The 16,653-nt window shown below is 41.6% G+C and overlaps 1 protein-coding gene across 1 annotated transcript in view; it reads right to left on the bottom strand.

The window, feature by feature from the left end:
• Positions 1 to 16,653, bottom strand: part of LOC117502739 (neurexin-3b-like) — a 460,000-nt gene that overhangs the window by 283,307 nt on the left and 160,040 nt on the right. Inside the window, 7 exon segments of the mRNA XM_034161843.1 lie at positions 6,615 to 6,734; positions 12,341 to 12,367; positions 13,342 to 13,515; positions 13,675 to 13,865; positions 14,501 to 14,769; positions 15,750 to 15,862; positions 16,461 to 16,580. Coding sequence (XP_034017734.1) covers positions 6,615 to 6,734; positions 12,341 to 12,367; positions 13,342 to 13,515; positions 13,675 to 13,865; positions 14,501 to 14,769; positions 15,750 to 15,862; positions 16,461 to 16,580 — 1,014 coding nt within the window.

Genomic DNA, 16,653 nt, shown 5'->3' on the forward strand with positions numbered 1-16,653 from the left:
AATGTCACCACCGACACACCTGTGCCCAGCTGAATCTATGGTTCCCCTGGCGAACGTTACAACCCACTAACCTGAACTCAACACCTGTTTGTCAGACCAAACCAGGAGAGCTACTTAATCCCATTTACAGAGACAGACTCTTAAATTATTCAACACACCAATGAAAACTCTTCCAGTCTGCAGGAAGGCATTCAGTGGATCCCACTTACTGTATATCAGCCAGCGCCACGTGCATATTTTCTCATTAGCTTGTTTATTGCAAAGCCGTTATCTATTGCACACATCATATTCACACTGAATAGCACCATTGTGTGGCTTTTCCTATTGACTACTGTCGGGCAGACACACCAGTCGATCTGTCATTATTATCTCTGATTCTCGGCACAGTCAGAATGCCGTTGACTACAAAACCCAACTTTTCTTCCGACGGGAAAAGTGAAGTGTGAAGACACATGGGGTTGGTGGGACTGCAGCTGTGAGCTGTTTATATTTGCTGGACACGATAAACAAAAAGTAATGCGGTGGATCATCTACATCTCAGCCAACCTATCAGTGGTGCATCGTATTGTGAAACCAGACATTTACAAACAAAGGGTATGGAATTGTTTGCTAGTGATGTATGCAAGTTCTGACATGTGATCTCAAACCCAAATTTCTTGAGCGAACAGCAAAAACAAACCTGCCAGATCATTCCAGAACCTTCAGACGGGGCTGAATAATCAGGCTGAAACAGGGTCCTTAAAGCAGGACTTATAGTCATCCGGACACTTAGAAAAAATTAATTAATTAAAATGAGCTGACAAGGGCTCAATGAGGAATTAACCATTAAATCCATCTAACCAAACGCTGACACCAGTATCGGGTTGAGGAATAGTAACCTGTTGGCTGTTTTCAACCTTCCTCACTCAACCTTCTGCTGCTTCTTTGTATTTGTTTACCGTGTTCCTGACAGTAGAACAATGCGGCGACCTTTGCAGAGATAATTCTATTACGTAAGCTGAGTAATTGCTCTGGATCTGGAAGAGAAGCGTCCGCTGTTCTTCTTGCTTGGCCCACAGTTCCCGTGCCCTTGGTTTTAAATAAAGTCTGCAGTATTTATAGAAGTTGAAAGAGAGAGTTTGTAGAGAAAAAAACTGAAAGAAGGGGGATAATGTGATGAAGAGGAAGACGGATGTGAGATGACAGAGAGAGGAAGATGAGCACGACAACAGCAGTGAGTCAGAAGAAAACACGAAAGAAATATTAAAAAAGAAAGAGCCAGCTCCCCACTTTTTTGCTATTGTTTCCCCCAATTGCTATGACATTTTCTGAACCCATTCACCATCTTTTCAATTCCACACACACATTTTCAAAATGCCATTTTCATCAGTAAAAACACTGAACTTTCTAGTCAAAACAGAACTTTGCTCTCAAATAACACACAAGCAATAAAACGCCCATTCAACAAGACTGCCTCTCTCAGACACAAGGGGCACATCTCCTACCTGGTACAAACGGATATGAGGGGGACCATCTCCTACCCAGGGCAAGCAGACACTAGCAGCACCATCGACTACCTGGCACAAGCAGACATGAGGGGGACCATCTCCTACCCAGTTCAAGCAGGCATGAGGTGCACCATCTCCTACACAGTGCAAGCAGACACTATGGGCCCCATTTCCAAACTTTTGCTGTAATTAGCAATGACAACTGCAACAACTGCGGTTTCTTGCACATCTCTCAATAGGTGCCACCTACACCATCAGATGTACGACTTTTAGTTGTGCAAAAACAAAAAGGCCTATTGACAGCGGATGGTCATCCATTGCTGTAGAACAATAAAAGCTACAACAAGACCACAAGCTCCAGGTGTACTTACAGTCTATACATGCACTACAACATGAATGTGTGTCTGAAAGTGCAGAAAACCGATGCAACTGTGATGCAACTCACATTTGAACCTTCTTCACAGCTTCTCTCATGGCCATCCCAGGTGTTAGAACATTATCAATAGCTGCATGAAATGCAGTAGCAACAAATTGTCATTCTTATGGTCGTGGTCTTCCTCCAGTATGTGACAGTAAGCAATTTGGGGCACAACATATATATGAGGACTGTCAAGGTGGCTCCAGCCGACATGGTGCAAAATCTGCAAAGAGTCTTCATGTACTTCTTCCATACACACAAAGTGCAGCTGCAAACACAGTTCTTGCCTGCTAAATTTCTTCCTCAACACCGGGAGCCATGTTGGCAACCGTGGATGAGAGCAGAAAGGGTGAAAGGGCTTTACGCTAACAATCTGCTCAGATGACGCCGAGAAAGGCTTTACTGGCAGAAACATCCCCTTTATTTTGCTCAAGTTTCTTCATTTGGACAATGGATAGAGACAGAAGCAGACAATTACTGATATTTGCTGCAAGCTATCAGAGAGGCAGAGCGCAAGATGCACAGGGAGAAGCTCCACTCCCACATTGTTAATTAGAAGCTCGCTCTCTCACAGCGCTGCAATCGCTGAATAAAAGACAGTCACATATACGCACGAAGGCGCAGAAGCACTGCACACGCGTTTCATTTTATCACGCCATTTCAATGGAACAATCATACTGTTGGTGATACCGCTGAATTGTACTACAATGGATTTTGCATTGTTTAGATGATTGCACAATATTCTTTCTATGATCCACAGCTATAGAAATTGGATATACAGCGTGTTTGTACAGGATTTAAAGAGAGAGAGAGGGAGAGAAAGAGACGTATAAGAGGCAAAGCGGTAGAGGAAAATAAGAGGAAAGCTGATTTCATGCTTGGGAGACTGCATCTCATTTTCTCACAGCATGGAGGAGCAGCCTCCAATCCTGCTTATAGATTTACTGCCACCTGGTGGTGACAGCTTGGACTCGGAAGTGAGTTGAAAACTGTGATCTTCATATTCATAGCTGAGGGTGCTAGGAGGCCCAAATGTTCCAAGAACATGAATGTACACGTCTTATTTTATGCAGATGGCTTCAAAATGTCCAGATGTTGCTTCTATTCAAAATGTATTCTGGTGAAGTATTTGCCAAACTGCACTGCCTGTGTTTGTAAGTCTCCTTTGTTGTTTGCTAGACAGCTGTGTGGAAACATCAAAAAACAAAACCCAGATGTGAACCAGTGTCAAAAAGGGTCTAAATGTTTTTTTTTTTTGTAAAATAAAGCCCAATTACGAGTGGAGTAATGACTAAGAAATTGCTCTCGAAATGTCATTTGCTTTGAGCGACTTCCAGGAAAGTAGGTCACCATCACATAGCTGTTGTAGTAAGGCTGGACTGAGATGACAAGTGGAGAATCCTTCTGAAGCACTACAACTACATTGTGCTACATGAGTGATTATATGGAGAGACGTATGAGGTCATGTGGCCTGTTTAACCAAACACATGCGCCTTGTTGTGGACGACCCCAGCAAATGGACCAGTGGACACCCACTGGATGGACCGCAGCTACGCCTTGTCTGCTCCCACTGTGGACTTGGAGCAGTTCATTCAAGAGGTGGATGCAGCAAAGCGTACCCGCAGTACGTGCTTCCAAACCTGTAGATGGACATTTTCCTCAAACTTGACCTTGCCTGTTTCATATCACAGGGCTGGTGGTTGGATGCATGTCTCTGAGGTGTGACTGGTCTGATATGGACATTAACCCACAGAGAAAGGCTGTTGATCCCCAATTAAGCCACTACTGTAAGTCACATATAAAGTGAGACAAGTTGCTGATGGCCTTGTTCCTTTTAATGTCAGTTTTGGATTTGTGGCTTCCTTTGAGTTGTCATCTTTCGGGTCATGGTGAAGGAGCACTCTCTTAAATGTGTACAATGTCACATTGCTATCTGATGCCAATTATCAGATATTTAGCTGTTAGTCTCAAGTTGTATGGCCAGAAAAGGGCAGTTGAGGTTCAAGTGAGGAAACTCCATGCCTAGAAAGAACCAAAGTCATGGTGCAAGGAAACTGTTTCAGAATAACTTCCAGGCTGTGGAAAGAGATGGACATGGTACCCACCAGCCACATGTCCAGAGAACCTACCTCCAGGTAAAAGGAGGATTTTGTGCAAGGGTTAAAGGGCAGAAGAGTGACAACCCTTGTGGAAGCCATGCTTTCTGGAGGCTAAATTACCATCATCATCATCATCAGAGGGAGGCAGAGACAAAGAACCCCCTCCAGAGGGAGCCAGAACAACCTGAAGACAGGCAGTTACAGCAAAACAGAAAGGAGACAAATCTGCTCCTCAATACCTTGGACACCGATTACAGCAAAATTGTGGATTGGAAGCTTTTTCCTGATCTTAATAGCAAGAATCCACAGGATTTTCAGTTTCACCTTTAAATACAACCAAATATTCCCAAATTATCCTTGAATTCTACAAAGTATAAGAAGCTTTTACAAGGAATTCCATCAATTTATGGAATCTTATATCTATCATGGTGTTGGTGTATGTAAACCTCTGACTCACTGAAAATCTGGAATAGTGAAGAAAAACCAAAAGAAACTGATCTTCTGTTATTTTTAAGTAACTATACTGAGATGAAACAGAAACAATTGCTTTAACACAGGTACTGTTTGATACTGCTGGGTGTTTCCACTGTGGACATAATGTAGCTCAATTAAGACCCCCCCCCCCCCCCCCCATAAAAAACATACATATTTCTGCGCCAGACTCTAAAGTCACTCCATGTTTTTGGTTTCTGTGTTTCTTCCTCTAATCACGTTGGTGGATGTACCAAACTTAAGTTATAAACCTGCGATGTGTTGAACATGTGAAATAATTTATGATCCAAACCCAGAGTTTCCACATAAAATACATCTGCATCAATATGAAATCAATGAAACCTGCCTGTACGTCATCCAAGGAGGCGCTGCAAGGTGAATTAATGAAGGTTTGTCATTAATAATTAATGCAGAAACCCGATGACCCATCATGAAGTCAGAGCGGGAGTGGATTGCTCACCCCGAGTGGAAAGTATTGCCTCCGATGAGGTTGATTGGAAGAACAAGGAAGCAAGAAAACAAAGAAATTTCAGATATGAGCGACACAAACCTGAACCCAGCAGCAGGGTGGAACATGAGAAAGGTCTGGATGATTAGGGGATGCCAGCGTTCACAGAGAGCAGATCTGCTAACAGCCTCCACCACCTCATTAGTCTGGCCCAGCAGCAGTATGCCCTCACTATTAGCCGCTAAATGAAAGACCGCCAACCGTGATTACTGAAGGGAAGTCCCCTGTCGTCATGGGGATAAGAGAATGCTGCACACACACACATATTGCGCACACACGCACATTTCAATTTGCACGATAGCTACTCCGGTGGTGTTTATGATACGGCGATGGAGGCAGAAGTGGATATTTTACACATCAACAGCCAATCATTTGTCTCCAAAGCCAAAGCGTTCAGGGCATCAAACTAACCTGTGTTGACGAATTGCCTGCAAAAGCCTTCCACTTTAACAGTTACCATGCATCCCATTTGCTTTGTGAAAAGATCACACGATGCTTTCAGCACAACATGGATTAATAAGCACATGAGTCAAACAGCTTCAGGATCTTGAGTTGAGGATATTGGTGCTGTGAGAATGTCATGGCTCCATAGGTGCATCCACTTTGATCACAAACGCACACACAAACACAAGGTGTGGAGATTGGGGAGTGATGACAGAATGCTTTCTGTTGAAGAATACAGTCAAAACCTGAAGGGGGATGCTCAGATGAAGGTGGGACATATTGGAATCCAAATTAGCTACGAGTCCAGTGGAAGGTCTAGTGCCAGATTGGGGAGACATACAAAGGACATTTCCACAGACTGGAAAATGTTGCAGAATACTTCTGGGAGCATGTACTGGTGCCACACACTGCTGCATCTACCCCACCACGGAAACATCCTCTGCCGTGGATGGAAATCACCCCAGCAGAAAACTGGTCCATCCCAACATCTCAAATGTAACCTTAAAGCTGATGCAGCCAGGTGAAACGTGGGCATCCTCTTGGCCTTCTCCAGCCACAGAGCTCCTCACCAGTGAGGACCACACTGAGTGAAACACACCACATGTCGTAGCTGATGTTCCCTCACAATGCTAATGATACTCCTCATCTTAGACTCTTGAAGCACCCATTTGTCTGACACAAAGTCAACCAGCTGTATCAAAACAAAACAGTACCTACTGAAATCGTGCAGAAACTCTCAAAACTCTTTCACCATCATTCTATTGCCAGTGACGACTCTCAGTACCTTCCATCAAGGATGTTAATTTCCAAGGAAGTTTCTGTTATCTTCACCAGCCAATTAAGGTTCAGAGGAAATGTCCTTCCTGGATCTCCTGCATTTATCAACTTATAATACACATGACAAGGTGTGTCTGATGTCTGTTATGTTGACTGGAGTACAGTATGTGATGGTAGCACAAACATGATATAAGTGTGGTGTTAGCTTTCCCCTCCCAAGCAAGACTAGATTTCACTGTAACCAAAGTCTGGTGTGGCAGCATCCAGACCAGAATCTGGAGAGATCAGGCACCACAAACACACAGTAAGTCACATGAAATGGCATCCATCTTTAAACCACTGCATGCGCCTGGTGGTGACATCTAAATGTTTAACTCCGGAGTACTCACGGTCGTTGCAGTGAGTCCCTGTGTAAGAGGTCATGGTGCAGTCACAGGTGAAGTTCTCCCACTGCTGGATACATACACCCATGTTGGTGCACGAGTCCTCCTGGCAGGTGGTACTTGGACCTGTGCATGTGAGGAGGAGAGAAACGGACAGACGGATGCAGATATCACAACGGCACGTTTAAGGCGTCATTGCTTTAATGGTGCAGGACCCATGCAGAAGAAATGCACTCGAAAGATAAAGAGAATGTACACCTGGCAGGAAGAAGAAGGAGCAAACAGTGCCACCACAGGAAGCCCGACACTTAAAATAGTTTGTGGGGAATCATCTTTCATGCTGGGCACATTGATCACCCTAGTAATATGAAGCAGAGGCTCCAGGCTTTCTCCGGATCAACAACACGCGTCTCTTACAGCAAGACATTTGAGGCTTGGCCTCCTTCAACTTCAATAGGCCATTGACGCCAATAGCTATACAGGAACTATTAAAAAAAAAACAGGGGTACATGTTCCTTGCTAGGTCTCCAAAATGACCATGAGCCAGTTTAGTAATCAGACACCTTGTGATGACACTGTCAGCATGCCTTCATTGCCTTCTTCCTAACTGTGTGCAGGTGGACGCATGCAATTTAGATCATTCCAACAGATTTATTAAAAACGTTTATCCACATTATACGTAGAAATGCTGCATTCCCTCTGTTGACAAGCAAGACAAGACAGAAGAAATAACTGACAAATGACTCATGACTCGGGACTGGTAACTAACACTTATTAGCAAGGCATAGATGGACAGATTCAGATAACTTATTCACGAGTCTTTGTAAACTTAACCGTCAACTACAGCATGTTGGAGTTGAAACCAAGGAAAGAAAATTAGAACAAAGTGCGAATTTTCAGTCTTTATATGATGATATTCACATCCAAACTGGTTGAGCTATGCAACATTTACAATACTTGGTTTAAGACAAGTAACTGGACAAATGGCTGCTTAGCTGTTTCATGGCAAGGGGTTGGTTGACAAGTCACTAGATAACTCAGTGAGGGCTGATTAAAAGTGTTGCATTTGGAATCTTTGGTCAATTTCAAGTCGGAACATGACCACTGCCAGTGAAGCAAGTCAATACTGTGACGAAATAAACAAATATCAGGGACTGCAAAAACTGTCCTTGCAAAAACAAAACAACAAAAAACAAACAAACAACAACAAAAATTACTTTCCAGCAGTTTGCATGGGTTGGTAAGGTTAGACGTTACCCATCTGATGTGCCTTTGGGCAACTTTGTTGAGATTTGTTGCTATATAACTAAATAAGCTGAATCTGCCAGATCAAGAACACCCTTGCAAACAAGAAAGCCACATTAGAATTTGCTAAAAATTTTAAAAGATTCCAGAACAACAGCCATTGGATTGGTTGGGTCTTTGTTCAGGTCTAAAAGTATGTGCTGGTACTGTGCATCACTGCATCCACCACACTATGGAACTGCCTTAGGTCCTCATTGGCAACCACAGAGACAGCTCTCTGGTCCATCCTCCTGAAAGTAGCCTTCTGTCTGCATAAGCAAAATGATATATAGATAAGTAAGTCCCTTCAGCTTCTCCCTTGTTTCACTGGGGGTCAACACAACAGATTCAAGGTGGATTTGTCGGTAAACTAATTAATGTATTGTCTGCTTTTTTCTTCTTCTGCTGCGTAACAGGTGATGAGAACCTGGATCAACTTCCTGAAATTTGTCTAAAAGTCCAAACTATCCCAAGTGTTTTCACACTGCAAACACACCAGACCGTGGTTCAGTTTGATATGGAACGAGACCACCTTCATTGGTCCAGGATCCATGGTACAAGGCAGTTTTCACACCTGATAATATGGTTCGCACCAACTGAAAATTCCAAAGACCCAGAGCAAACAAAGATGTGTGAAAGCAACCTTAAGGTAGAGAAGCAGAGTGTTGAGCAACTGTCAAGTTGATCATGGGACCTGACTCCAACTCACCGTGTGTTCTGATTGCTGAAGGCAAAATGATCCAAGAACAAAGATGGACTGAAAACAACTGCTGTGGAATCCTGGCTGACCATCACCAGGAGAGACAACCAGCATCCGGTGATGTGTTTCAGACTTCTGCTGCAGTCTGACAGCAGCAACAGTTGACAGTTATGATCATGGCTGATGTTACTTTTACCACCTTAAAAAGAGGATCCACCAATCACCCCATTTAAATAAAAATACCCCCAAATTAAAGATCAAAGTCTGCACTTTGAGCTCTTTATCATGGTTTGCTTTCAACTTCAACATGCTGCAATGTACTCCTAAAACATTTTTTTTTTCCAATATCCAAACATTTATAGACTCAACTGCGGTAACCATGACAGTTTTCTTTCTGAAGATCCTTTCCAGTGTCAGAATACATGGTAAACACGAGACACACGACTAGACAGACAGAATTTATGAAGAAAAGAGGAGGAAAAAGAGACAAAGAGTCTTTAGAACACATGCAGATCGTCATGTTTGCACTTGAGTCAGAGACGGAGGTGAGGACGGTATTCAAAGTCAAACTGGATGTGTGTTTGCCGTTCCTCTACACCACACATGGCGCTCACTTTTGAATACTTTTACTGAGAGGGAATGCAGATCAGCACAAGTGCACAGCATAGATAACGAGATAGACGATCCCCACTGGAGTGTGGCGAGACACCGGGGAAAACCTTGACAAGACTCTCCTGAGAACTAAATACACCAAAATAAAGAAAAAAACAGTCCAAATAAATGGCAGACAAATGCAAGTAAACTGCGTTTAACAGCAGTTGTCTTGTGCAAGACAAAGTGAAAAGAAGACATTTGGAGAACAGAGCAAGATTGCATCTGAAAGTGCATTTACTGCATAATGCATCATGTGTATCAGCACTGTGCACGCATTTCCACATGTTCTCCCTTTGTGCACACATTTGTGTACAGTATGCACACAATAATGTGTCTCTGTTGGTGTGAGCAGAGGCTTTAAACTCAATGATTCATGATGTACTTGTTTGAGTCAAGCCACCCATGTGCTGCGATTAGTGCATCGTGCGCGCTGCTTAGATTTCTGTCCCGCTTCCTCTGACAGACTCAGCTCACTGTGGTGTGACCAATAACCTCACAAGAGGAAAAACCGTGTCCAATGACTGAACAACCTCAGTGCATGATGGGACACAGCCTGCTTTATGCCAAATCTTAGATAGATCACTGGTTCATGTCTTTGATCAGATTTACATTTCACAGAGATTAAAGCTTTTATCTTAACTTGTGCTATATAAAAAAAAAACAATTTGTCCAGGTCAAGAAAAGTGAAATAATGTTTCAGAATGTTTTAATATGTCACATACCGAACTATAGGCTGATTGAATACTTGGCGATTTCTGCTGATATGTTGTTGATATCGGGCATCAGTTTGCAGTATATTGTCCCTGGGAGGCTCCACGGCTCGCCGTGACATTTTTTTTTTTGTCATGTTCAAAAACTGATTTTTCATGTCATGTTGTGATGATTTATTGGTGTCGTGTTGCCATTCTGGCAGTTTTGTGACAGTATCTTGCTCAGTCATGAGTATTCTCAGAAAAAGAGTAATAGTGCAGCAGATAAATGCATACATCGTAAGAGTCTTTTTTTATTGTAATACCAATGCCATATTTGGCACAATGGCAGTTCTTGGTCAAGTTTTTGCAAAAAAAGTCATTAGCCACTTCAATTTGCAAGATAGCAGCCATTTTTTTTTCAAGATGGCACCCAGAAATAAGCACATATATTTGCAGAATCTTAGTTTATTTCAATAATTTACTTGTTAAATATTGTAGTGTAGACATTGGGGTATTTGAAATCAACTTTAGGCAATATTTTCATGCTTTTAGACAGATTGCATATGTTTTCAACAAGTGTACATGCATCCTGTAGAAAGACTATGTTACAGAATGTGTGACAGTGTTTGGGGCGTCAGGGTTTAGCAGTAGAGGTAATATTTTTGGTTTTAAAGTCAGCCGTGTCTTTTGGATGGTCACTAATCCTCACTGTTTATATATGGGTCCAAGTAGTTGCTTGTGTATGGCAAAAGGCCATACCCCAATAAACCACGTTGGCTTGGAGGCTAAACTCGGTAAGGGTAGAACACAGAGAGATTCTCTGTGTTGGAGTTTGCTTTGCTCCGTATCAGTGCATGAAGACTGGACACTTCCAGAAGGGACTGTTGAACAGATGAAACAATGCCTTCAACATTATACCCCTCAACAATTACAAATTAAAATTCCATGTGGCTGATGGGTTTTTTGAAGAAACGGACTTCTCGGACGTATTTATACCAAATTTGGTGCTTTTGTATCAACAACTGAATGATTCTTACACTTATCTGCTACAATAAATGGCCACAAAATGGCAAGATACAGTCATGTCACAAAGGTAATGTGAAGCTCATCAGAAACTGCTCACAAACTGCCAGGACATGGTTAACATTACGAAACAGTGGATGTTCATCTTCTTCAGCTGTATCAGAGTTTATTGTGCACAATCTCTATCTATATTTCATCAAGACAAAAAATATGTAATGGTCCCCATATTTAGAGCACATTTGTGCATGCTTTCTCCCAAGACACAAGCCGCGTCCACGACATCTTTAAACGTTGTGGCATGTCGTAATAGGAACCACAGTCTTAGGTATTGATGTCAACACAGTTTGTGGTGTTCCTGGCTGATGTTTTGTCAAGTCTTGCTGAGGTTGTGGCGGTGTAGCTATGGTGTCGTGGCATTAAGTGCCTTGCGGCAACTGTTGTTGTGATTTGGCGCTGTATAAATAAAATTGATTTGATTTGATTGTCATGACTACACATTGGACAAAGAACTATGTGGCAGTGACAGTGTATTAGATTGTGACAACTTTTGAAAACAGAGACCCTCTGAGTTTTCGGGCATCTTGCACTGCTGGTGCCACCACATGGTGGTGGTTGTGTATAACTGCAAGTCATTAATGACTGAGGACAGCTTGAGTATTGTAAAGTGCAAGACGATCAGGCTGTATTATTCAAAACCTCTTTCAGCAAGTTAGATATCAGGGTAATTCAAAGTATTAACCAATTAATCCGGTGCTATACATTGGTGGATATTACTGGAAGAGCCAAATCCAAATCCAGACAGGGGATTCAGGAGGTTTGCTTTTCCCCCAGTAACTCAAAAACTACAAACATATCATGATCCAACTTTTGTTTGTGTCACATGGTTCATTATCCACGACTGCACTACTGAGAAAGAATAAACGTGACCTGATGTTTTATGTCTTTTCATATATTCGGTGAAGCTGCTGCAGTCTGTCAGAGCTGGTTGGAATTTCTCATCTGCTTTACAGGTGCAGCAGAATTCATCTCAAGCAAGCTTATTTATATAACATCTATAAGCCAGCTGCTTATATTCATACAAGCTCCACATATCGCACCTGTTCGGCATCCTGTGTGCTTATATTCTCTGTAATTGGAAGACGGTTTTCTGACGCCTGGTCTGTTCTAATCGAAGAGTCTGACGACAGAGCGCCGCTGTCATCAGCTGATAATCAGATTCATCTGTTTGATGTGTGCATGACGCCTTTTCCCTCTCCTTGATTTCAGAGTTGCCTCTGCAACATGCGGAGATGTTATCGCCATGGTGAGACGCGGGATGCATTGTGCACAGCAGACTTTCAGGCAAGCAGGCCTCCTTGAGGAGGAGTTTAACCCTCTACCTTGCAAGTCGGCTTTGGTGAAACCAACTTTGTTAGCGCAGACAGAAAGTAAACAGAACAGAACAGGGTGGAAAAAAAAACAAGAGTAAGTGTTAGTGAAGGGTCGTCACTTCCAGCGCTACATCATCATGCTTAAGTGAGATTTTTGGCTTCAAAGTCACAACACAGGCTGTGCTGCGACACAAAATCATCTTAATGTTCTACTGCCCTCCACAGGAATCATGTGGCCTACTGCAGGAGGTCTGTGATTTTTAAACACGGTGATGGTTTTACCAAAAAACAAATAAATAAATGAAGAATATTATAGATAGACAAATCTGTGTTTCCATTAGCCTTCAATTCCAAAAATAAATGTTAATAAATGTTAAATAGTTATTATTGTTATTATTAATACTACTACTACATTTTTTGATATGTTCTTTTTAGCTTTGAGTTGGAATTACAGTGTTAATCAAATGTCTGTGTGTTATATTTGACCATCAAATATTTTAGTATTTTAAAATACTACATCAAAGATTAAATTCTTATTTAAATTTTGTTTTGAAAGTTGCATGTGTTTAAAACTGATACAGACCACATAATTTGTTTGAATTATCTATAAAAATATATTTATAAATTAAATATAAACAATCTGATTTTAACTGGATACAAAATCTTTCACAGAAAAGATTAAAATTTACTTTAAGTTGTTTAAAATAGAATATATATTATATAATATATATTCGAACATATATTAGATGGGTTTGAACTGGTTTTTAACAGCTATAAGGTAATGGAACAAAAACATTAAATGGAATTAAAATGTGTAAAATTTGACAAACTGTTTATCAGATTTTTCAGATTAGACATGACATGGTGAGGAATATTTTTAAAATTATTATATCACATATAATAACTGATTAATTTAATGTATTACGCAAAAAAAGAAAAAAAAAAGGATTGAAAGTATTTGGCTTAAGAAGTGTTTTTTTTTTTTTGTGATTGTACAGGCGGTAATGTACCTTCACAGCCGCGTTCGATTTGCCCGCTGCGGAACAGGGCATCACTGATGAGGTCCGGCAGGCGCCCGTTCAGGTCAACTGAGGCCAAGCAGCCTTGGAAACCCTCCCGGGAAACCACGAGCTTAGGAAGGTTCTGGTACATGTTGGGGGCAAGGCCACCGATGAACAAGTCACCTATAGGGACACATGACCATCACGTTGTTGTTGTTGATGGTTTCACCACTGCTTTCATGTAAAAGAATCTTAATACAGTATAGATAAATGTTAATGAAGGTCAAGTTCGATATTCGTGATGTGTCAGCTCCAGCAGAAGGAGGGCAGAGAGGGTTTTACCTTTCAGGTCGAGGTTTTTGGCTCCATTGACATTCTGAGTGACTGACTTTGTATCCACCTTCAGTGTGTGCGTGTTGGACGAGTCTCGCGTTATGACGACATTGTGCCACTGGTTATCGTTAAGCTGGTTGTCACTGTTCCCCTTCAGGAGGCTCGGCCCGTTCCCCAGGTCAAACACGTAGTGGATGAACCTGGCAGAGACAAGAAAAGAGGTGTTTGAAAAGAAATTTCAAACACCTGCAGGAAACCGATTTTGTAACGCAAATTGGAGAGGACTTGATTGCCACCAGATCCAGGTGTTGCAAAAGCAAGAAACTGAGAAAGAAGAAGCTCATTTCAAGAAAACCACACGAGTTGAGAGAGACAGAGAGAGAACGAAGAAGTGTCTGTTTCAGCTAATATCAGACAAAATCTTCAAACATAGTCACCGCTAACCAATCAGGAAGTAAGCTCTCTCTCATCCCATTCACTGCGTGCAGATCATGCAACCACCATCTTTGTACTGTTTCTCGTACAAAATCCTTTCCCGCTGACTGGTATGGCTTTATGGCCGTGTTATTTAAATTTTAGGCTGTAGCTGCTGCTCACCAATCAGAAAGTGACCGTTTATTTCTCTGATTTACTACATTTCTCTGCAGAAATGGTCTGTCTCTGTTACTGACAGCCACACCTGCTCCTAATTCATCATCAATTCTGCATCCAGTAACCATCCAGTAACCATCCAGCAGGTGGCAGACATGTCTATGGGATACGCAGCAGCGCTGACTCTGATATAGCTACAGTCAGGTCCATAGGTAGTTGGGCAGTGACGCAACATCCCACTCACCCCTTCACTAGTTCCACAGCAATAAAGTCATTTCCGTCTCCACTGTTGAAGATGATGAAACCATCGGGTGAGGTGGTTTTAAACTGGAAGAACAGGTGCATGGTGGTGTAAGCTTGCAAGGTGGCCAAGCCCAGGTAGCTTCCTTTGGTCTTGAAGGTGACGGGGTCAGCAATGATGACGCGCATGCCAAAACGGGCGTTGAGCTCACAGAAGTCGATGTCCCCATTCTTGCACATGTCAATGTACTGCATCCCGTTGAACTTTAGGCTCTGAAGGAGGAGTTCATTTGGGAGATTATCACAGTTAGTGCATGCAGTAGACCGGAAGACCTTCTGGTTTGACTTATGTTAAATGACTCTTCATGATACATCCCAGTGTACCAGGGATATGAGCATTAACAATAGAAACTACAGCATCACGCTCATAAATCTCTGCCAAAACTAGTTTCCAATTCCACAATTTTTTACCTTGGAAAAAGTTTTCATGGTGAAAGTCCTGTCAGAAGTGGATTTTCATAAGCTAAAAAATAATATAACATTCTGATCAAAAGGGTGGTTCAAGGTTAAAATCAAATATCCACTAAATCCACAATATGAATCAGATATGGATCAAACTTAGTCTATTTATTGAGGGTCCCAGTTTGTACCTCAGTGATACACATGAGAGTGATTGAGGCACTTTTGATTGAGATATAATGCAAAATGTACATCAAAAGGGCTTTTCAATATTAAATTCAAATGTCCACAAAATCCACAATCCGGATAAGATCTGGATCAAACTTTGTGTCAGTCTACACCTCACTTTCAAATATGAGAGTGATTGGGGCATGTTTGATTAAGATGCAATATAAAATATACATTAAATGGGGTTTTCAATGTTAAATTTAAATGGGCACAAAATCCACAATCCAGATCAAACTTTATCAGGCTACAAAAGACACCATCTGACATAATGATCTCAAATAGGAAAGAATTTTGATCTTTTTTGACAGACTTATGAATTTTTGAAAATTCCTTCAATATGAACGGATAGGGATTTTTCCAATTTCACAAGATTTTTGCAGACTTTGACCTTTGATTGAGTTAAAGGCCGTTCACAAACAAACAAATATGTGAAGAAATAACAGATATCAAGTTGAAACTCTGTTTCATGTAATGATTTTAACTTAAAAAAAAACAAAAAAAACAAGGAAAGGAAGGAAGGGGTTGGTGCCGGTCCATCCTCAGTGTCACACTCTGTGCTGCGATACCTGAAGGTGTCCTATGAAGGAGGAAGGAGCAGAGGAGAAAAAGCGTCTCTCAGTCAGGATGCCCGTCTCCACGTTCTTGAACTCCAGACGGGTGTGATCACCCACCATCTGACCTGAGGCGCAAAAGAAAAGAAAAGACGACAAAAGATAAAAGGGTTAAAGAGAAGGCGGGGACACACACACACACACACACACTGAAATCTAATATTTTATGATGCCATGCTGTTGATGATTCCACAGGCCACAGAATTCTGTTTTCCACCAGGAAAAAGGATAATAAATAAGGAATATGAAAAATGAGAACATCAAAATTGTGAGATGAAACTCAGATTTGACACATTTGTTATGTTTCACTGTTTCTGTTATAAATCAGTTTCAAAAGTAGCATTCACATACATTTATGTCCAGGAGTTTTGTTTGTTTTTTGGTCCCATTACATTTTGACATCGATCAACATGACATCAATGTTGCTCCAACGTCAATCTCCCGATGTTGCAACAAGGTAACTCAGAACATTAAATTTTCAATGTAGAATTTCATGAATCTGACACACAAAGTCCAAATGTTGACTTTTCATCTCATGATGATGATGTTAAACCTTTGTTTTATATGTTTTTCTGTGAGAATTTCTCAGCTTTGTTTTCTGGCACAAACAAGCATCCAGTCAGTCAAGTGTTAAAATCAGGAATCATGAAACAGCAAAAGAAATACCTTCAGCCATGTCATCATCCACGGTCAGTTTGAAGTTTTTACCGCGGCGGATCACACGCACCGAGTGCCACTCGTTGTCGTTGAGCTTTTGTCCGGCGTAAAGAACCTCGGGGCCTTTGCCTGGAGAGGAGGGGTCATTAGTCCAGGAACAGGGAACACCCGAACACAAACCAAAACCTCATTTTCATAAAAA

The sequence above is a fragment of the Thalassophryne amazonica genome, chromosome 21 (genome assembly GCF_902500255.1).
Source record: "Thalassophryne amazonica chromosome 21, fThaAma1.1, whole genome shotgun sequence".
Classification (NCBI taxonomy): domain Eukaryota; kingdom Metazoa; phylum Chordata; class Actinopteri; order Batrachoidiformes; family Batrachoididae; genus Thalassophryne; species Thalassophryne amazonica.